The sequence below is a fragment of the Harmonia axyridis genome, chromosome 2 (assembly GCF_914767665.1).
Source record: "Harmonia axyridis chromosome 2, icHarAxyr1.1, whole genome shotgun sequence".
Classification (NCBI taxonomy): domain Eukaryota; kingdom Metazoa; phylum Arthropoda; class Insecta; order Coleoptera; family Coccinellidae; genus Harmonia; species Harmonia axyridis.
The window spans coordinates 33,810,035-33,834,670 of record NC_059502.1 but is presented as its reverse complement, the minus strand read 5'-3'; the positions used below and the strand labels follow the sequence as shown (position 1 = coordinate 33,834,670).

General features: G+C 36.1%; 1 protein-coding gene across 1 annotated transcript in view; it reads left to right on the top strand.

Moving 5' to 3' along the window:
• Positions 1 to 23,129, top strand: part of LOC123673050 — a 184,115-nt gene extending 160,986 nt beyond the window's left edge. Inside the window, exons 4-5 of the mRNA XM_045607461.1 lie at positions 19,463 to 19,683; positions 22,114 to 23,129. Coding sequence (XP_045463417.1) covers positions 19,463 to 19,683; positions 22,114 to 22,737 — 845 coding nt within the window. The 3' untranslated portion in view covers positions 22,738 to 23,129. The remainder of the gene's footprint in view (positions 1 to 19,462; positions 19,684 to 22,113) is intronic.
• Positions 23,130 to 24,636: the final 1,507 nt, after the last annotated feature.

Sequence of the window (24,636 nt, the reverse complement as noted above, 5' to 3'; positions counted from 1 at the left end):
CAATTCAAAACACATAATATCACTGAACATTTGTGGATGAGTTACTTGAAATGAGAAGTCTCTCTGAAGCTGAATAGTCATTTAAAGAAAGTGTTCAATTTCAAAGTTTGATTTGCGGAATACTATCGATTTTTTTTTGGAAATCGAGACGGGATCTTCAAGTTCACTATATCACGTCATTGTTCACTCAAAAAATGAAATTAATCCGACCTGTACTTTGGAATTGGAATGCACTGAAATTAGCACTGAAATAGCAGTGGTATGAACAAGGTATTGAACACCCTTAAGGGCAGAAAAATGATCATTGAATATGAAAAAGCGAAATCCGAGATTTATAGCGTAGACTATGGAGTTTTATTCTTTTTATCAATGACGTCGTTGCCATATTGCTGACTCTGAGTGCAATGTTTTGTATGCGGATGACTCGTCGATTGCTGTTAGCGCATCAGCTCAGGAGGAACTAGAACTTAAATTTAATAATATTGCTATCAGTTTCGTGTCTTGTTGCAGATGTAATTCATTGATAGTAAACATTAACAAGACCGTTTTTATGCAATTCTATACAAAAAATAAATCGTTGATAGCTATTGACCTGGACATAGACGAAGTTTCTGGGGATATATATCAACGGTGATTTGAGTTGGGAAGCTAGTATTGATCACATTTGTGCAAAATTGAATGGGAGTTTCTATGCAGTGATGCAATTGAAGCAGGTACTGGATATTAAACAGCTGCTTTCGGTGTATTATGCTTTGTTTTACACACATTTGTCGTATAATATTATTACTTTGTGGAGTAACTCCACCTCTGCATCTCGCATTTTCATTGCTCAGAAACGTCTTATTTTCAATGTGGGATCACGTGATTCATGCAGGCCTTATTTCAAAAGGTGCCGAGTTCTAACGCTAGCCTGTGTTTATACAGGGTGTCCCGGGAAGAATGCGACAAACGAATACCATGAATTTAGGTCATCATGGAGGACCCTTATCAAGAGGTTTCAATCGTCTGAGTGCCTTCGTTTGGGATATATAGGGTGATTTTCATCTTATGAGTGAAATTTCACTGTTGAATAACTCTTTAACTAATCGACCGAATATTTTCAAATTTTGAAGTTAAGTCGCCCTTTACTATCGCCCTTGTGCAATATTTCTGAATTCGAGTAAATCAGATCCGGACTAGGAAAATTTCAGGCTTCTCCTATTTTCGTGAATATTGGATCACCCTGTACGTGAACATCATGATTTTTTTCGTTTTTGTAACCACAAAAAATTAATTCATTATGAAAATTCTGAATCTCTACTTGGCACGGTCATACAGGGTGATCAATGAACATTCCCTTATGATTGAAATTTTTTAAGTTCAATAACTCTTCAATAAATCCACCGAATAATTTCAAGTTTTAAATTTTTGTCACATTTTAATATCGGCTTCCTTCAATAATTCTGAAATCGAAAAAATCAGGTCCGAACTAGGAGAAGACTTTTTCTATTCTCGTAAATATTGGATCACCCTGTAAGTCAATATCATGATGTTTTTCGTTTTCGTAACCACAAAGAATTGAATCATAATTAAAATTCCAAAACTCTGCTTGCCACTGTTATTTAGGGTGACCAATAAACATTCCCTTATGAAAGAAATTTCATAGTTCGATAAATCTTGAATTTCTCGATAGAATTATTTCGAAAATTCCAATTTTTTCACCCTTCACGAATGCTGAATTTTCCTCAAATTATTTAAGAAGACGCTTAATCAACAAACTGGATAGATAATAGAATAAAAACAGCTAATAAATTGAAAATATTCGATCTTGAAATCAATGAATCAAAAATAAAATGAATAAAAATTTTCAGTTCAGCAGGCAATATTCTGAATTGTATCCTTCCATTTCAGATTTCAATACATTTTTTAGCACGTTGATATAGTTGTTTCACAGATTTCGCTATAGTATTCGGTTGAAATTCAATAATATCGCCAACATCAATAATTCTTTGGAGCAGTTGCTCATTACTGTCAGCCTGTACCGCATAGACCTTCTCATAATAAATAATCAAAGAGTGTCAGATAAAGGGATCGAGGAGGTCAAGCCACATTTCAATTCTGCCAATCCATATGTTTCCAAAAGTCTCGGTCAAAAATATTTGCTCACTTTTTTTGGTTAGTGCGCATATACTCCACCATGTTGCAACCACAATGTTTTCATTATTAAATTAGGTTCCAAAAATTTTCATAAATATCTCCCGTCTACCTATTTTCAAAAATATTAGGGCAAATGAAACGATTGTTGTAGATACCGCACCAAACATTTATCGAGAATTTAACTTGGGAATTTTTATGAATCACTGATTTTGGATTATCCTGGGCCCATACGTGAAAATAACGCGAATTGTTGATTTCATTCCTAGTGAATGGCGAACTGCAAAATTCCACTCATAGGGAAATGTTTATTGATCATCCTGTATGTCGGTACCAAGCCGGAGATTTAAGATTTTATAATGAATTAACATTTTGTGGTTACAAAAACGAAAAAACTCATAATGTTCACGTTCAATGTGATCCAATATTCATGAAAATAAATAAAGTCGATTTCCGAAATATTCAAAGAAGACATTCGCAAATAGTGAACAAACTGCCATTTTCAAAATGATTCTACCGATAAATTCAAGATTTATCGAACTATAAAATTTCTTTCATAAAGGAATGTTTATTGGTCACCCTGTATGACAGTGGCAAGCAGAGTTTTAGAATTTTGATTATGAATTAATTCTTTGTGGTTACGAAAACGAAAAAAAATCATGATATTGACTTACAGGGTGATCCAATATTCACGAAAATAAAAAAAGTCCAAAATTTTCCTAGTGCTGACCTGATTTTTTCGATTTCAGAATTATTGAAGGAAGCCGATAGTTAAACGTGACAAAACTTCAAAACTTGAAATCATTCGATGGATTTATTGAAAAGTTATTGAACTAAAAAAAATTTCATCAATAAGGGAATGTTTATTGATCACCCTGTATGACCGTTCCAAGTAGAGATTTAGAATTTTTATAATGAATTAATTCTTTGTGCTTACGAAAACAAAAAAAAAGTTATAATGTTCACGCACAGGGTGATCCAATATTCACGAAAATAGGAAAAGTCTGAAATTTTCCTAATTCGCATCTGATTTACTGGAATTCTGAAATATTGAAGAAAGGCGATGGTAAAAGGTGACAAAATTTCAAAATTTGAAATTATTCGGTCGATTAGTTGAAGAGTTATTCAACAGTGAAATTTCACTCATAAGATGAACCGGAAGTGCCGGAACTTCGAGAATATTTTAGCTGAATAGAGCATCATGGACAATTTCATATTTCCGAATTTTCAGATTTCAAATCGACCCCGTTCTCCAGAAACGTCTAATAGGCCGTCGAACTTGAAACGCCCTGTATAGGTTTTGTTCGAGACATTGCTGCTCATTCTATAATTTCGTAGGAGTTGTTGGCATTCTTTGAAGATATGTTGACGTAAATCTTCTAAGGATCCCACTTAAAAATTCCAGAGGTGACAAATCAGGCAATTGAGTTGGCCATTGTATGGGGTCTCTTCTTTCAATCCGATTCCATCCTGCTGAAATACCAACAGATCTTCGAGTAATGTCCATTATTCTCGATAACGTTAGTCATCATTGGATCAACAGTAGGAATATCAGTGGCTCGCTAGCTACAATTGAGACGATTCATGTTACAATTCTGAAAAAACGAACATTCATCCAAAATCAAAATATCAAATTATTTAGATTTTTTCTTTTTCAAGATTTTGTATGGGAGGAACTTAGGCCGCTTCGAAATGTTTCGAATTCTGCTACGCAGTAAATCGGATTGCTACCAATTGCCTAGAAAATCGTTCTGGGATTCATAGCCACATGACCAAGAACTGCATTATCTACCCTTCCATTTCTGTCAACGTCCCTCTGTTTATTTGAAATTATCCATTCTCTTGGAACTTTCCCACTAATTCGAATATATCCAATGAACATACCGATCCAAATGATTTTATAATTCAGATGTTCAATTAGCTAATCGGTTATCTGCAAAAAAAAATTAAATTATTTCAACCCTCTCTGCAAGAGTGTAAACAATCATTTCAAAGAACAACACATGCAACGATAAAACCGATCGACAGATGAAATTAACTGAAATGAAAAGCGTGCTAATATATGAGGTTCAATTGTAAATTAACAGCTCCAAATTCATCGTTATATCGTGATCGGTGATGAAAAAACAACAATCACTACATGATGATATTTGTGACGGAAAAAGAAAAACTGTTATTTATCTCTAAAGGTCGAATTTCCAGCCACCATAGCTTTAAAATATAAAAAAATATGATATTGTTGAAAAAAGATATTTACCAGCCCTTAATCGTGCTTATGATTGAAGATTGAGATGTTAATACGTATCAACAAGTATTCCATCTATGCAAAAAGTTACAGGGTCGAAAAGCAATTGTCATAAGCTTTCATATAAAGTATAACATGACCTGTCATTCCTATTCCAAATTTGAGAGAGGTTTAAATTAAGTCGTGATAGCAAATAACAATACCTAATCTTTCTCGAATAGTTAGCACGATATGAATATTGCTTCATATAATTCCCGAATAGATCTCTGATGGACTGAAAACCATAAGTCCCTCAAGGTTGCTCTGGAATCTAATAGTTAACTATTGGTAAAAATTGAAACTCAACCAATTACCTCCCGAAGAGCTACATCTGATCCTGCCCTTCAACGGTCAGAAATACTTGATCGCCCAAGGCGCAACCTGGGCAGTGGCGTACCCAGCCTTGAGAGGGGGGGATAAAGAGAAAAATTTTCAAATTTTCCTTCTTTTGAAGAAGTTTTCCAAACTTTTTCCAAGAATTTGGTTTACTCATAATAAGATTGTGATATATAAGGTTGTTACATATAATGGTTATTCCTCCTGGGGGGATATATCCTCCTTATTCCCCTACTTGGGTACGCCATTGAACCTGAGGATATATTTTCCAAGATTCTTGATTATGTGGCTGTTAATTCTAAGCCGAAACGCGTCTAGTTAGCAAATTTGGTACATTTCCTGGCAACAAGAATCTCACATATATTTTGAAACCCAATGATTCACAGGGAAAGAGCTGTTTTGGTGTCGAGGTTTTTTTATCTGATTCTATATCAATTTGATGTCCTGAATTAAAATAACGTATTCATTTTTACCTATGAGCTAAAATTTTTAGGTTATACAATTTTAGAGAAATATAAAGTATAATATGTTAACTCAAATCCGTAAGTGTATCAAACAAAAATAAAATCAAATGTCGTATTTACAAATGAAAAAAAACATTGAAGAAATCAGATAGTTACTCAACACTTCGAAAGCTCCTTTTCCGCGATACAGTCCCTTTTTAAACTCCAGCAGTAATCTGCCAATCATCTGCATGTCTCATCTTCTTTGGTAGCGGTTCTACATAACTTTAATATCTTGGTAAAATCATTCATCTTGTTTCTCACTCGTGTCTCCTAATTTTTCTAGAAAACGGTCTAAGTGGTTGTGTGAATAGTGTATTTAAATACTCATATTGTACCCTAAGGATTTGAAACTATTAAGCATCTTGTTAACCATTCCAAAATAGTTTTGAGCTTTATGTTTGCCTTAAAAATTTTCTGCAACTGCAACAAATGATGTCCAAGCTTCCCGTTCAACTTGATTCACTCAATCTATAAAGGCAGGATCCTTAATAATTTGTTTCATTTGTGGACTGTCAAATCTACTTGCTTTGAGTTTTTCTGTGCTCAACTGATGCATTTTTACCCCTATCTATATGCAAAACATGACCATTTATTATCAAGAGCCTTTCTAAATGGCTTCATTGAGCCCAACTTTATATGTAACGAAGGAATTATGATTTTTTCCCTTTCTTACCTGATTACCTGTTAGAGGATTAAAAGGGTCAGTTCAGGAACCTGATAGGCAATGGTTCCACTAATTATAGATTTAGCTGGAATTTTCTCAATTACAGACTGACAATAAAACCTTTGTACATACATTAACGAATATATAATATTTTAAAACTCAATGAAGCCCACGTTGGTAAGATATAAGTTGATGTATCTAAAGGAGTAGAGCTGATAGAGAAAAACGAATTGCATGTATAGATTTAGCGTCCCACATATAGTTAAAATCAGACCTTAAATCTCAGGCACCAAAAAAAATTTGTTCTTGTTCTCCTGTTATTATTACCAGGAACCTAAAGCAATAATGTATAATACGAAAATGTACCAGATTGGCGCAATTGTACCATTTTCATTGATATCCTTATTCAAATCAGAGAAATTAGATACTTAAATGAAGAGCTTGAGCATGGAAAAATCTGATACTGATATCAACTTTTTATCCGGTATCCTAACCACGGCTAAGTTGCCTGTTACCAATATTTGAAAAACTGATCTGTGCTTGCGAGGGGTCCATCATCTACACCACCGCTCAGTGTATATCTCTCAAATATTTCGCATATGTTAGGTTTCATCATCTGACATTCATCCTGGTTGCTGAGTCTTCGCTGCATGCTGAAATTCTGGAATGATTCATTACTTGGCTACCTCATATACAACATGGCCATTGGTCATGGGGATGTTTGTATACAGTGGTCTGCGTGAACCATCAACATGCGCTGCTCTCTACCGTATGTATATACGATCCCTTCTTGAGTTCACTGGTCCCGTTGGGAGCCTGGTTGAATGCCGTGATTTGTTTCTACTAGGTCGGTTTTCAGTGCCCCGCGACTTTTGTACCTTAAGGTATTTCGCGGCAACGTACAGTGAGAAACTATCAGTTGGACAAGTATTTACGTTCAAGAATCGTAAAACCCGTGGTGACGTCATTGTTGCATGTTAAGCAACAATATTTTTTGGTGAATCGTGTCTTCGAAGCGTCTTCAGTCCTGGCGGAATATCAGTTAGTAAACTTATTCTGCCGACTACTGAATTTTGGTTTCTGTTCCTTATAACAGGCCAATTGAAAAGCCCCCGGTCTTCCATAGTAAAACACATTTTTTTGGCAAAATTCGATCTCATTATTCAACAAAGTTGCCTTCAAGGGCGACACAGCGATTAAAACCATCTATATCGATACTATTTTTGTTGTACGATTTGTCTTTCGCTTCAAAATAAGCGAGCATTTTTTTTTGAGATCTGAGAACAGAAAAATGTCGCTGGTGGTCAGATCTGGCGAATAGAGTGGATGCAGAAGAAAGTCTTCTTCTGTATTATTCATTGAAAAAAATATAGGTACAATTAAATGAGAACTATCATAAAATGAACATAGTTCACAGTTTCAATATTGAAAATGTCATCAAGAATTACATGGCTTGTCAACAGTTCTATGTACAAGACATGTGTAAATACATTCACAAGAAAAATATCAACAAATATACAACCATATATAAATCAAATATCCACAAATAAATAATCATATATGAATTAAATATCCACAATTAATGAAACGAACAATTCGAAGCCCAATTCATGCAATTTTGCCATTGTTTTCATTGATTTGTGACACGGCGCATTGTCTTGATGAAGCAGCACCTTTTTTTCTTCAAATGGGGCCGTTTTTTAATGAGCTCATCCTTTAAACGATCCAATAACTCTGTATTATAATCGCTGTTGATGGTCTGGCCCTTTTGGAGGTAACCAATGAATATTACACCTTGCGCATCCCAGAATACTGATGTCATAACAGTGCCAGCTGACTGTTGTGTTTTTCCTCGCTTTAGATTCGGTTCATCGTGTGCAGTCCACTCAGCTGACTGTTGATTGGACTCCGAAGTGAAATGATGGAGCCATTTTTCATCCATTGTCACATACAGCTTCAAACACTGCTCGGAATCATTAACACGTTGTTGCTTTTTATCGATTGTGAGCTCGCGCGGCATCCATTTTGCACACAGATTTCTCATTTATAATTAATATTCGTCAATTATATGATGTACACGTTCTGATGATATATTCACAATGTCTGCTATCTCGATCAACTTGACTTTACGGTTATTCAAAATTATTTTGTGAGCTTTTATGATTTTTCCATCGGTGACAGCCTCTTTTGGGCGTCCACTGCGTTTATCGTCTTCGGTGCTCATTTCACCACGTTCAAACTTAGCATACCAATCAATGATGGTTGATTTTCCTGGTGCAGACCCTAGAAACTGTTCATCAAGCCAAGATTTCGCTTCAACTGTATTTTTCCCTTCAAAAAGCAATATTTCATCAGCACACGAAATTCTTTTTTTTTTCATCTTTTTTCAAATAACAAAAGTACCTACACTCACAACGAAATATCTCACAAACTAATGGTCGGACTGCTGTCAAATTTTGACGCTTATCGTTTGAAGGTTGGTACTAACTGAAAATCATATGGATTTAATACTAGCACCGCCATCTGTACATTATTTTCGTTTTTTAGTTATCCTAATATAACCGATATGCCTTTTTTTCTCGTGAGAATCGTTCGTTCTATGTTTATTTCATCACAAAATAATTAGTTGATTGCATATACACCATATTACAATTATGGATCTAAAATTTTCATGAAAGTTCTTCTGAAAATTCGTTAGGTTTTCTTTGCAGTTTCGAAATTTTCCCTCAATTAATTTCATACTTTCCTTTGGAAGCTCATGTGAAAATAAATAGCGCTTGATAACCCAGTGGCTTAGAAACTGAAACGGCTATAGCAAATCGGTCTATGGTTTCTTTGGTTTAATAATAATAATAATAATAATAATTATGTTTATTCAGAAATCCACAGGATAAACAATACACAAACAATATCAAAGAACAAACATTTGAGTCTCGATAAGTGTAGAAACACTTGTTTCGAGATAATGAAAAAGGAAATAAAATATAGATACATGTATTAAGCATGGCAAGTAATCAGTCCAAAAATTAATAACAACAGTGAGAACCCGTAACAATAAGACCCACAACCATCAACATCAGTTCACAGTCCACCAAAACTGCAGCATCGTCGAGAATAACCGATTTTTCCGATTACACACACGCACACACCTGATCACACCTCAGCTCCGCATTTGAACCAGATCAGCAACCACTTCACGATTCAGACCCATAATAAAAGACCTCAACTGCTTTCGGAACCGTGGCAACCCAGTGACAAGCTGAATCTCCCGAGGGATAGAATTGTACAGCCTCGGGGCAATGTACATGAATGAGCGCTGTCCAACACTCTTCTGCACTCTCGGCAGGGCGAATAGTCTTCTCCGAGTTCCATAAGAGTGAGAGGGCAAGAACGAGAATTTTTTGCCACAGTGGTACTTTATGGTGACATTGAAGTAGTAAAGTTGCCGGACATCGAAAACACTCGCCTCCAAGTACAAGCCATCAGACGGGTACAGCAAATCCCGGGAAAGCATAATCCTTAGAAATCTTCTCTGCAAAACTTCAAGTGGACGAATGTGTGTCTTCAATGCGCCACCCCAAACAGAAACAGCATATCTCAAATGGCTCTCGACCAGGGTATGATACAGGACCTTCGCCTGACGGAATGAAAGTATGCTCTTCAGATATTTGAACACATAAAGAATCGTCCTCAATTTTTTACAAACAAATTTGATATGTTCACTCCATTTCAGATTGGAATCCATCATAACACCCAAATATTTAACTTTTTTCTCAGGTAGTATAGTATGCCGTTCCCCCATCGTATGAACCTCAATGGAGTCGAATGTAGGAGTCCTAGATTTATTACAACTGAATGGCAGGTAGGATGTCTTCCTCAGGTTAACGGTTAATAGGTGATGTTCAAGCCAATTCTTCAACAGTGGCATACCCGACTCCACAACGGTCTTGAGCTCTTCCCAAGTATTTGCCTTATAAAAAACTGCAGTATCATCAGCAAATCCCAGAATCTCCCCTCCACAACGCACTGCAAACATTCCATTGACGTAGATACTGAATAGTATTGGGCCCAGGACTGTACCCTGGGGGATCCCGAACTCGACTGACCTCCCATCGCTCATCTCGCCGCCCACCCTCACAGACTGGGTTCTACCACCCAGGTAGCTCCTGAACAACTCCAAGGGACCGCCTCTCACACCGATATCCTTCAACGTCCGCAGCAGTAATTCATGGCTAACGGTATCGAACGCTTTGGACAGATCAATAAACATACACAGACTGGGCCTGCCCTCATCCAAAGCCGTGGAAACCATCGAAGTCAGAGCCATCAGAGCATCCTCCGTGGACACCCCCTCCCTGAAACCAAACTGTTTGTCGGACAAAATATTGTATTTGTCTACAAAAGCTGCTAATCTTTTTTGTAGAACCTTTTCCATTATTTTTGCAAGATGTGTTATTATAGTGATTGGTCTATAGTTTGTCACCTCTCTATCATTACCCCCCTTGTATATAGGCACAACTATAGCCTCCTTGAATGCTCTCGGCCATACACCTTTCTCCAAGCACAAATTTATAATACAAGTCAAGGGTTTCTGAATAAATGGTGACAGGACCTTCAGGGTGTCCACCTGAATCTCGTCCACACCTGCGGTTTTTCCAGATTTCAGCCCTCTGATTAGATCACATACCTCGCTCTCATCGGTTGGTAGCAAAACAAACGATCCACATGTACTTGGTCTTTGCGGTGCATAATTTGGGTCCCTCTTTATAGCGTCAGCCATCTTCTTTCCCATCCGCGAGTACACCGAGTTAAACTCATCAGCTATCTGCTTCTTATCGGTCAGGACCCCACCATCCTCACTGGTTAACACAGTTATTTCACGTCTCCTTTTCTTTGTCTTGGTGACTTCTTGCACTATTTTCCATAATTTCTTTGTGTCTGATGAATTTTCATTAATTTGATTTTGATAGTACGCATATTTAGTTTTTTTTATCAAGTTTGTCAGTTGATTTCTATAGCCTTTATACTGCAATTTTAACTCAGTATTATCGGGTTGAGCTTTCAATTTCCTGAATAGGCAGTTCTTGGTATGTATAGACTTCACCAGACCTCGAGTCATCCACGGTGCTATCTTGGTTTCCCTCCTCCTAACCTGGAGAGTACAGGAACAGTTCTCTAAGGCGCGGGTGAGAATATTCACGAACTCATTAGCTGCATCATCGGGATCGGACAGTGAAGTAACAGTTTCCCATGAAACATTTTTTACTGTATTTATCAACTTGTCATGGTCGAGGTGGATCCTCGCTCGACTCCTGTGTGGCCTAATCTGATTGTTATCCAAAATGATTTGAAGCGCAGTAGTATAATGATCAGTAATATTAGTCTCAACTATCAGTGGCATTACACGGTCCATGATGTCACACTTTGATTTGACGAAAATATGATCTAGACATGTTCCTCCATTTCCCTGTATCCTGGTAACCCCGTTTATCATGGATATATAACCAAACTCATTTAGGATGTTTAAATATTCACTGCTGCAATCAGAGGCGCCCAATATATCTACGTTGAGGTCTCCAATGAGAATCGAGTAGTCATCACCGCTATAATTACTCTGTAGAAACACATGTAGGCCCTTATTGAACTCATACACATCCATTGAAGGAGGTCTATATACCGCAGTTAGCTGCATGGTAACACCCACATTCAGTTCTACTGTGAGTTGGATAGTCCTTAAATTTTCTATGGGTATTATTTGGCAGGTATAATTGTACTCAGACTTAATGTAAACAAAAATACCATCGTTTTGATTTATGGTACCTTCATTGTAAAATGAGTTATAGCCAGCAATGTTAAAGAGTTCAGGGCTATCTACAATCCATGCTTCTGTCAAGACCACGCAATCAACATCAACATCAATACTGCCTAAAAACATCCTAAATTCATCAAAGTTCTTCTTAATACTCCGTATGTTATTATGGAGTATTTTAAAATTATTGAATCCATTATTCACTCTCAAGATCTTACTCAATTCCTCATGATCGTGCAATGTGAAGGTCTCCACCGTATCAACTGTGAAATCTCGGATGTACTGGTCCATGGTGAAACTGGACAACAACAAATGAAAAAGACAAAGACACAAACAGAAAGCCCATCCACCATATCATCCGTCACCAAACCAGCAGTTACTGTCTAAGAGATCGTGTCTTCGGCCTGTTCCCCGATATATCCTGCACCTGTTTACCAATGTGATTCGAGTGATTAGCTTTCTTTATTACCGGGAGTTTCGGAGTGCCCACAGGAAGCACCCTTGCAACAGAAAACACCTCTGCAACCGAAGCTGCCACGGGAGTATCCGGTGCACTCGCAGGCTTTCCAGAAAGTTTATTCTCCAGATTTTCCTTCTCCTCTAAATCTTCCACCTCAAACGTTGTTCCATCCACAATCAGTTTATTGCCCCTTATAAAACAATCTGTGTACTTTCCCTCCTGTCTAGCAAGAATAAGATGTTTTCTCAAAATTTTTTGCTGTCGTCGCTGAAGTGGGGTAAGGTCCTGTGAGATCGAGATATTTTTTCCCTTCAATTTATTACAATTTTGGAGCACAGTTCTTTTTTTTGAGTTTGATACGAATTCCACTTTTATGGGGCAATTTTCTGTTCTCCCAAGAGGGTAAACATCACCAATATCCACCGGGCTCAAATTCACACCTATCAGAGTGCTGATATTCTTGGATACGCCTTCAGCCGTTATTTCATCACGTCTTCCGTTTAGGCCGTGTATTATAATATTATTTTTATTCAATGATCTTTTGAGGAACTCGACTTCTTCCCTCAGTTGAGAATTCTCCCTTTTTAGCGACGTAACAGTATTATTCACTTCCTCGATCCTCAACGAAATGCGAGTTTCATATGCTGCAATGAAATTTTTTATTTCGTTACGGTTCTTCAATATCTCATCATATAGTTGACTTATTGTCTTTTCCTCTCCGGACATCTTCACAGAACAGAGATGAAACAATCTCGTGTATGAACCCCCTTAGGAATTCAAACTGTATTGAACGCTGAAAGTGAACAGCTGGTCTGTCTATGATGAGATAAGAAACGATGATAATATTTCTGATTTTTGGAAATCAAATTCAACCAACTATTGAAATAATGATTGCAAGATCGTGTACATACAAACTATGCAGTCCAGTGGGATGAGGTCTCTCAGTAGATGTTCACTCTGACAGAAAAAAAAAAAAAAAATCCTTCTCATCTGAACCAAGGGATCCAATTATTCACTTTTATCGGGGAGACGATGTGGTGCACACACGATGATAAATGTTATAAATGTTAATAAAAAAAAAATCGCTCAAAATCTACCTTACACATTATCCAGAAACCCCACAAAACCTACAATTTCGGAATATTGTATTTAGGAGATTTTTCAGTGAACATTGCCAGTCACTATGTAACATACATAGTTTGAGATACATTGTCATTCATACATCTGAATGAGATGAGATTACATAATTTTTTTTTCAACTACCAAACGCATGCAAGTTTGATTAGCCGGTAGTCAGATCAGATGTTGCTATGAAAATTATTGAAGAGCTAGATAGATAGATAGATTCTCCTCCCGCATCTTTTGTTCCTTTTGAATGATGGATGAGTTACAAAGTTCATTTCGGTCTGAATATTCCCAAGATAGTTAAGTGATGGAAATTCTGGAGAGCGTGTTCAAGCCCAGACAGCTGCGATAAGTTGTGTAAGAGCTTAAGGTGTGGCCATTCGAGGCCTCTGGCGGATTTACCGTGGGGATTTTGAGATTTAGTGTTCTTTCTTTCTTTCTTGTTTTTCCTTTCACGCATACTGAATCGTCCAGATCTTACGTATCGGAAGGAGAACATTCTTGTTTTAATAACAACAAACTTTTATCCCTGATGGTTTATTTATAATTCACCAGTCAAATCACCCTCTCGTCTTCGCAGAATATAAGAGGAAAATATTACTTCAGATCATTTTTCGTTCGGCTGAAATGAATCATTGATGATGTTCCAAGAGATGGAATGAGATTGTGAGCTGCTGGAAAAAGGCATAACGCGGAGTAGAGTATTTGTGATGATTATTAGGTATCCAACATAAGAGGTCGCTCTACTATTTTGACACAATGTACATATGTTATTTTCGAATTACAAGCAGGAAATTTCAAACGATGTGGCCCGACTCACTGATGACCAATTCGTGATCGAAGTCCGTCCTGTCGAAAAAAGATCTACAAACTTGAAAGGACTCGCCATTCTCAAGAGCACCTAACGAGACAACTCCTACACTAAAATTGGTGCTAAGAAAAAATTTTTATTTTTTTTTCAAAATTCAATTTATTCAACTCAAAAGAAACAGATATGAACAAATTATTCTTTATAACCCATAAAACAATTTTCATGGGGGGTCAGTTGTAAAATATCCACAGAGAGATTATAATATATCAATAAATATTATATAAAGACTTTAAAACTGTAAAAAAAATTTTGTATTTGGTTTCAATAACATCAGACATCAAAGCAAAAATCTCTGAAAGGTGTCTTGTTGAGAATAATCCTCTGTACAGTGGTAGGCCTTCATTATGAGCAAAGATTTATGTTTCTTCTCTTTCTTTATTCAGTTGGCAGCTCATTCGAAATTTTTATAGCCAGATAGTTGTGAAATTGTAAAATTTATAAAAAATCAACCAGGAAACATCAAAATCAAAAATCGCCAAAGAATAAAACGAACTTAAACCATGAAATAACAGCGATGTCAAAACTGAATATAGAAACATAAATAAGAGGCACACAGGTGAATACACATGGTAGCAGAATTCCAGAAATATCACCGATCGAAATCACATTGTATTGTAGCACAGCTACAAGAAAGGCATAAACAAGAAAACGAGTGAAATAATAAACTCACAAAACAAGGAAAATGGTTAGTGATCACCCTATGTCGAAATTGTATCTTCAGTTATAGGTGTTTTCAATAACAATTCAAATAATATTGATAAATTATTTGTTTACATCAAGTAAGATCATTAACGTATCCTTGATGTGATAGAACCGACTGTCTCAAACGAAATCCAGAGGGCAACAGGATCTCAGCATCAGTGTGCATATCGAAGTCATTTCCCTCAAGCCTCAAGTGATTACCGAACACAATTATTCTTCTTCTGTAGATGTTCAGAAATACGATGCTGAAAGCTGCCGATGTACACGATTAGCATCCATCACCACCATAATTCAACCTGTAGACACTACTTCTCTGCAACATATAAATCTTTTCTTTCTCTTTGTTTTGTACCAAAATGTCATACCTACGAACTATTTGATAATTTATAAGCTGGTTTGATACTCTAACTTAAAATTCATTACCAATTTGTGTTGAGTATGGATAATTTGTATATTTGAAATTTTGAGTTATCGATTTCAGTGATGAAACCTCATTTCTGGAACGTTTCATCTCCTCTTTCTTCAACAGGGATTCTGGATGTCATATCCATTCCTCAATGCTATATATTTAATCATGGTGAGCTCGGCCTGGAGATCAACATCGGATAAAGGAACACTAAAAAGGACATGTAGCAAAAATCGCAATCCAGATGATGTAATAACGAAAAAGGAATAAGATGGTCAATTTGGCATGTTTTTCATAAATGCTGAAAACAATATTATCATTCGCATGTTTCAGCAAGAAATTCAGAAATCAAATTTTCATTTTTTTTTTCAACTTTTGTTCGAAGAAATACATTGTTATATCTGCAACTTGAAATCGAATCGAAATTGAAAATCTTGAGGATGTTACCAGGATTAGATGACACTCAGACCGATAGACATAAACAAAAACAAAAGGGATCCAATTATTAACGTATGAATCGATAATAAATTAGTAAAATCCCACCACTGATACTAATTTCGAGAGAAAATTTCAAACAATCATCTCGAAAGCCTCAGGTAAATCCTAATCATCATACGTCTCTCTTGACCTGAGAGTGCCGTAACACCATAAGGCAACTGGCCAGACGCAATAAAGTGACTCTGATATGTGTACCAGGGCAATATGGTGTTGAAGGAAACGAAAAAGCCGATGAATTTTCAAAAAATGCTTCAAGGTTAACACTTGCTGGATCTGAGCCTTTCTGTAGGCTAGAAAAAGACCAATATAAGGCAGTGGTCCACCAGTGGGAGTTGAATAACAGGATAACCCACTAGACAAACACTCCTGGACTTACTCAGGCCAAGATATTCGTGATGATTTCACCTACCTATTCCAGAAAGCTCTTGGAGCTGTCACGAGCTGAGCTTCGGGTGATAGTGGGACTGCTGACGGAGCACTGTCGGTAAAAACCTCATTTGTACCATATGGAAAAGTCATCAGATGAGATTTGCAGGCTCTGTGGATCAGAAGTGGAAAAAGCTGAACATATGCTATGCAAGTGGCCAGAGCTGGCTGGCCTAAGAACCATTCTTATGGGGAAGCTGATCCTGGATACCCACGAGGTAACGGCCAAGGCCCCTAAGGAGGTTGTCAGTTTTATCAACGCCATTGACGACCTCCTTGGGTTGCCATGAATAAGTAGAGTAGAGAACAAGAGACATGGTCGCAGTTCCCGGAAGGCTTACCGAGCCACAACGAACCCTGTTCAAATCATAACAAATGAATAATCATCATCATTGAAATGCAGTAAGTCAACTGCCATGATTAAATTAATTATTAGTTTTGGTGCATATCTTTTCGATCTATAGCAATGATTCATAAAGATGTAATAAACTAAATGTATGATCATAACAAAAATGTGGGGCTACAAGAAACACCCTATATCCCGAAAACAAAGCGTTTTTGCGAGCCCATGTTTATGGGACTTTTTTCTTGAAATTACCCAAGGAAACTCTTATTTTCATTTGTACCTCTAATTTGGGAACACATGGTATAATAGTCATAAACCAGTAGAATCCATGTGTCTTGTACAGTTTCACGAAATTTTCGAATTCATAGAATTTCATATTGCTTTCAATTCTGAATCGAAATCACGGTTATCTAGTTCATTAACCTCTATTTGCCCTAGCTGCCTTTCCATCAATTCATATCGTTCAGAAAGTATCATTTATACATGAAAGGTCAGCATATACAATACCAAAGGGGAAAAATCAATTGTGAACACCCTATAAAATAATCTCCATCTAGTTGTTGAATTCAACAGAATTCCAAGAAAGTTCGAAAAACGTCCGGATTGACACGAAGCGGTGCATATTTGAATGAAAAATTTGCTCCTACATTTTCATGAGTGTCATGTTTACAAATTGGACCATCTGAGAATCTGTATTATACGCGCCACAGCTTCCTTCGCTCTTTTCCATTCGTCTATTGAGAAATGCTGCCTTCCAATTTGAATACGTCAGAACGAAATATTGCTCTTTGTGAATAACTTACACGCCTTTCTATGTTGTCCACTAGCCGGTCCCTCTGTCGGAATTCAAGACAAGCTTGGAAAATTCTCGACTTCTTTAATTCGAATCGCGAAAATCATGCTTTACACGTTAAACTAAAAATATTATATGCAAAAAATTCACTGAGATATTTTTGAAAAAATGTTTTTTTGTAACCTGATTTTTTACCGCCTAAACTCATTTTTTGATGAACTCTATCAATATACATAGATATGTTACGCTACCTTCTTCACTAGGATCTTTTTAGTGCCGATTTATTTTGTTTCTGTGCGAAAATCGCGAGATCAATTCTTTCAATTTTTGGAAGAAACTTTCGTATATCAGTTTAGGAAAAACCCTTTTTTTTTCCACAAAATATTTACAGTTTTTTTTTTGTAAGCGGCATCGACTACTATGATCATTAGCTATTTTGTTTTATTATTATTAAAATAAATTTGCACTGAAGAACCTAGAGAGGTAGGTATTGTACACCCTTAAGAAGTATTTTTGTAGGCGTTTCTGGTCGGTAAATATCACGAAGTACTACTGTTTGATGAAAAATATGTATGAAAGACAACAGGGTATTCTAATACATAGCTAACAAATAACTGAAATTAAAGATCTTTTTGAAAATCTGACGTAATTATAGAAATGTCACCTTAGAATAGTCACAATTGGTCACCCAAACTTACTCCCGGTTGTGAGAATAATAATTGAAAGTAACAATTCAATTCATCTACTAAGACATCCTTTCACTGTAGATTTTTATCATAGATCGATCTCAAACTTTCTCTGCATTCAAGTAGGCATATCTGTTGATGAGATAATGACGATGTGTTCAATCCTATAGGGTTGTAGAATAAGACGGATGAATAAAAATAAATCTCGAACGCAGAAACATTTGGTGTTTTCAAAAGAATATATTTCAACATATAGGTAAACACATTTCCTATTTTTCAATTCAAATTTCTACGCAGACAATTTTGCTGCACCAATTTCCAACTTGAAAGTCAAGTTTTCGAGATTTTGCATATCAAAAATAGTTATAAATTACTTTTGGTAATGAATTATTGAAACTATCGAGTTCCTTGTGATTTTAAAATGACTATAACTATTATTTAATATATGAGCTTTCCTTTTTTATAACTTCAAACCAACCCATTGTGGATTGTAATTGAAAAAAGGAAAAATTTGGAGAACCCTTAAAATACAATCATTTCATAATTTTTTGTAAATCTGGATCTGGATTTTTCTTGTTGGTCGTTAAGTGATTCAATTGAGTTCAAATATAAAAGATGTGAGCTAAATATAGAGGAAATATATTGGGTGGTCCGCTTGTTATGACCTCGGAAAGGAATGAGGCAATTTTATGATTTTACCCTGTATCTCGGTAACCAAGACAGTCAGACCCAATTAAATGGGGTACAACTAGAACCACATCGGTTTCCTCTATTCACTGTTCATGTTTTTCCGTTTACCAATGAAACCCATTGTATAACTTATTCAAAATGTACGAAATTTGAAAAATCTATACTATATTTCGAAACAATAGGTACTATAGAATACAACACTATAATAAAGTAGTGGAAGTTTGAATAACTGTTGTTCAATATGAATTAAATGGATTCACATCAAATAACTTCCTAATCAATCAAATCCTTCAAATTTATCACAATCGTTACTCTCATAATTCACCACCCAGAAAAAAGCCCTCTTATTCCCCTCTGAATGTAGTGAGATGGTTATACGTGTATGGAATTCATTGCAATCAAATTTCAATTGATATGCGAAATACTTCCAGTTATCAGAAGATATCAATATTGAGTTTCAAGAAAGAGCCGTTTAAAATTATCTGCAGATATAATTTATTTCGGAAGGCGATTCATACAGATGAGCATCTTTTAGAAATCCGATTCTCTAAGACATCCCCCTTCAAATAAGACTGCTGAGCAGGAAAGCAAGCGTAAAATTCTACGTTTTAGAAAATATCACCACGAATTGTACATTCCTGGATTTTTCACAGTTCGGTTGTTCGGGCACCCTCGTTTGGTTTTTATTCGTCGTATTTTTAGTGACTAACGTTTTCTTTCATTTCAGGGCTCTCTTTAGGATTCGGCCTAGTTATTTTCGCAACCGCTTTGTCTGAGACCCTGAGTGAAATCAGGGATTATTTAGACGATTCCGATTCTTCAACTCAATATGATTATCGTTACGGATGGTGTTTTTTTGCCAGTGGGACTGCTTTCATCTTAGCGAATCTGGCTGCTCTCTTCTCGCTATCTGGATACTTGAACCGATTCACATCAGTCGACGATATGGTAAGAGCTTTTGTATTTCGTAATTTTTTCATCGTTATATTTCAATTTTCATCAGTTAATCATTTTCATTATGAATGAATGCAGTAAAATAATGGAAATATTGACAGAATATAAATTCATCTTCAGATGAAAAATATGAATATGAATATGTGTCAAAATCATATATTGTCTATGTTTATTACTCTGAGATTGAAATCATTTTTCGATATTTAAAAAAAAGAAAAACGTAAAACTATATTCAATAGTATTGCCGTTGAATGTTGAAAGAATATCACAGCATATATTGCTGGGGATTTTTGCAGATTGAAAATACGCACATAAAAATCTCATGAATGAGAATGTCATGGTCCTGCCTAATACACAATCCAATGATTATTGATGATATTTCTTACCTATCTGTTCAATCAATCAGCTTTCTATTACCATATATCCATCTAGGGCGGCATTTCAAACTTGATCAACGAAAATCACATGTGTAGAAATTCAAAGTACCTAACGAGATTTAATTCAGTAGCAAAAATAGGAAAGAATATCCACAAATTTAATTAACATCAAAAACGATCTAAGGCCACATTATTTCTGCATTACACTCATAAATATCCAGATGTCACGTAATCCCCTCATAGTGCTGTTTGCGAGTTATTGACGCTAAAAAAAAAGAAACACATGCACTCCACAGGCTTGTCGACGTTCGCTTTGCTAAACTATGTCGAATTTTATTGCCACTTGGTGCGTCTTCTAGATTATTTTCTTTTCAATTATTCAATCAGAATGTTGATTCCTCAGAATGGAATGCAAAATATACGAGAAACGATTCCATTTCATCATTTCCAACTTATTTTTCTCAAGAAATATAAGAAGTTTTATTATTTCCTACCACATTCCGTTATGTTATAATATTTTTCAGTTTTCATATCAGATCAAATAGTGTTGGGCGTGGGCGTATTCGAATTCAAAATAATGATTCATTCGAATAATCCGACTGTTTTACTCGATATTCTCAAAGAAAAGATAAACAAAATGTTCAAGTTTTTTAATAAAGGCAAAATTGCGGCAGCAAATAATGGGAGGCGGCACTATCTACTCTTTCCGAAAAATCTGGATTCCCAGAAAATGTTTTTTTTTTATTTGAACGAATGTAACAAATGATTTTTTTTTATGAAATTCACTGCTAATCTTAAACATCTTCGCATCGAGAATGTCTGCAACATCTATTCGAATAAAAATAATTGTTCGTCCGCATCATCCAGTTGTTTTATTTAATCATATCAAAGAAAAAAAACCAAATGTTCAAGCGTTTTATGAAATCGAAACTCAGCAGTAGAATCTGAACCTCTATTCAATTCATATATTTCATCATTCATTTTAAGAACTCAGTTGAGCACGTTTATTAATTACTACATTCCACGTTTCTTGAAACATCTACTCGATTTGAATTTAAATCCATAAAAAAAAATTGCACTTCTCTCCTAAAATACATTTCATAAAAAAGTGTGGAGTTTTTCACAGTAAAACTATGAATACAAATTGACGAATCGAACTAACCAACTCCCTCCTTCCCCGTTTTTTTTTTTGATTAGTACCAAATTCCAAACCTGCAAAGGTGCCGAGTTGTATTTTTGCCGTTTGCTGCCGATCATTCTAATAAAAATTTTTGGCGTTCTGCAGAGTTAGCTTCTGTTAGGGCGGCAAATTGCTATCTACAGAGTGGCCACTTTTTTGAGGGGATTGTATTGGTAACTTTCAAACCATAAGAGTTAGAAGGTCGGTCAAATAAAGAAAAACTTGCATTCATAGAAGCATTGTCAAGCACTTTAAATAAATCGAGATTATGAGGGCCGGTTATTGAGATATCATAAAAAAGTAAATTCTGTCATTTTCATTTTTTCCAACTTTATTCCAAATATTATCAAAAATACAGATCCGACCTGAAGAAATTTGGATAAGGGTCAAAATCACCTGAAAATCAACTTTGAATGACATTGTATGATATATCGTTGATTTCAGCGTTAAAAGTTATTTTGAAAAGTGTCATAATATATGCAGGTCCGTATTGAAACAAATGAGGTTGAGGGTGGCCTAGAGAGTACGAAACGTTGGATACGAAATCGGATTACGTCAAATTGGGGATATTTGACTGTCGAATAAAAAAGTCCTGTAACATTTATTGATAATCTTTGAAATAAAGTGGGAAAATCGAAACGACAGAATTTACTTTTCTTATGATATCTCAATAACCGGCCCTGATAATCTCGATTTGTTTGAACTGCTTGACAATGCTTCTATGAATATAACTTTTCCTCCATTTGACTGACCTTCTAACTCTTATGGTTTCAAAGTTACCAATACGATCCCATTGAAAAATTGGCCACTCTGTATAAGTTAAAACTCATCATTTTCATCAAATGATATATTATTAATTGATTGCAGGTTCGAGTAATGGTGCCTGGTGCAGACAGGAAGCTAAAGGAACACCAGCGCTTTTCGGGAGAATACCTCCTGAAGCACACAACCATCCAGCCTCGACCGACATACGAAATAGAGGGATGTCGACCCAAATTCGAGCACGAAAACATCCGACCAGTCATAGAAGGAGAATGCGGTCCGTTACTAAACAAGACACCACCGGACGTCTGCACCACCAACAAATGCGTAGAGTTCGACGTTGCCGATTTGAACACCAGTTCCTTCCTACCAGGAGTGATGGAGTACAATAGTGGTTCTAACGCTTTAGCCGGACAAACTGTACCAATCACGATAAAAAACCATACGCTGCCACCGCCCGTTACCTACGCCAATCTACCGTTAACCAAATACGGAACCCTGCCCCATCCCGGCACCACGCTCCACCAAGGGTTCCTCGGTGTGTCGGAAATCGGAAGTTCTAGTTCTAATAGTTCTAGTGGTTACTGCTCCAAGAGCAAAACTCTGCAACATCAGAGGCCGGCGAAGAAGAAGTGCGTTAAAATCGAGACCTTTCAAACTCCAGACACTGGTTTTTGCGAGTTTAGTAAAAAGGCGAACACACTGCAGTATTCAGGAAGTGCGGTATGACAAATGGTGGACGAGGTTTGAGTAGCGTATTCTAAAGAACTAATCGATTATTTTTGGTTTCTGATGAAAGAAGGTTTATAACAAGATGGGAGCGATCATTGATACTGAAAACTTCATAAAAAATCAAATTGCATTAATTCGAAGCCTGAAAATCTTTTTCGACCACATGAGTGAATATGTATTTCGGGAATTCTCATTTTCATTGATCTACTGATCCGATTCAGAGAACCGAATATTCAAATAGATTGATACCGACAGAAAAGCTCAAAATGTATTACCGTTTCTCAGAACGGATGTTGTCGTACAGCAGGATTTTATCGCTTTATGACTGGAAGTGCTTTCGGAAGATCGTTAGATCATTTTCGTTGATATTTCAAGTTTTTTTCTTTGTATTTTAATGATAATTTCAAAATGGACTGGAAAAATATTTTATTTGTTTCTCATTTGTAAACGTCAGTTTCCAAAAACACAATATTAATCAAGAAAGTTTATTTCATCAAGTCACTAACTTGTAAAACTGACAGTTAACTTGCAAAATTTTTACAAGTTAGTAGTATTATTTACATTAGAAAATTTTGTGTTATCGTCATATATGTTGAAAATCATGGTACAATTGTTATTTACAGTAACACAGATTTTTGATGATGAAAGAGTTGATACTGATGATGATGAACCATCTGTTGACTCAGAAACTGCTGAACTCGAGGACTGCAGAACATTTGTACTCTCCTTACTACCAAATAATTTGCTAGACATTTCGATTTTTTTGTTGACCGAATCATCTACATAACTCATCGTAATTTCGGTGCTCTTCCACCCTCCTGCACGCTTTAGTGCTAAAATATCTCCACCCGAATCCGCAACAATAGTGGCTCCAGTTCTGCGAAAAGAGTGGCCGGTGTATAACTCTGGGTCTTTTAAACCTAAATATTTCGCTATTTGCTTTGGGATACCACCAATAGTGTGCTGGCCAGCATTAAGGGAAATGCACTTTCCATGTCGGTATGTCAAAAAAAATATTAGGCTTTCTGTTCCAGGAGGTATAACATGCAAGGCTTGAAGCTTCAGCCATCATCGGTTATGGTGAATCTTCTTGTTGTTAAATTTTTTGTTTGCCGCAATGTCACAATAACATATTTTCCCATATCTTCTACATCATTCATGTTTGAGGAGAGAATTTCGTCACATCGACAACATCCAAAAATCCCAAATATTGTTACAATTTTCGCCAGCAACCACTGGTCATCAGGAGCATGTAAAAGAAATTGTTCAGCCTCTTCTTTACTTAATACCTTGGCCTTTTTTGGCGTATAACGCTCAATTTTTCGTTTCAGAAACTCTAATACCTTTTGAAATCTGCAAATGACAACTGAACGTCATATTTTTCAATAAATTTTTCAAGGAAAACAAACCTGCGAACAGGGGCATTTTCTTTCAATTCCAAGCAGCTTTTCAGCATAGACCATTTTGCCCATAAAGTATTGGGGCTGAATCTAGCTGATAGTTGATTCAAGTAGACCAACAAAACATCTTCAGTTACCCCAATCACACTATTTTTGTTTTGCCACTTTTTGAAGTCGTCGTATTCTCGCTCGTACCTTGAAGCTGATTTTGCAGGTAATAAACTTGAAGCTACACTACTGGCTGCCTCAATAATTTCTTTTGGTACATTCATTCTCGCTTTCGCCAAAACGAATATAAAGAAAAATAAACAGACATGTTCATGGCAACGCTTCCATAGCTTACATAGACTTATATATGTCTATGATAGCTTACGACATTTGAGACAAATTATTGAGATTTTTTTGGAGTTTATCTGACCTTTTTACAAATGAGAAACAAATAAAATATAAAACAATACACGCAAGGTAACGGTTTTTACTGGCTCAATGAGGTAAC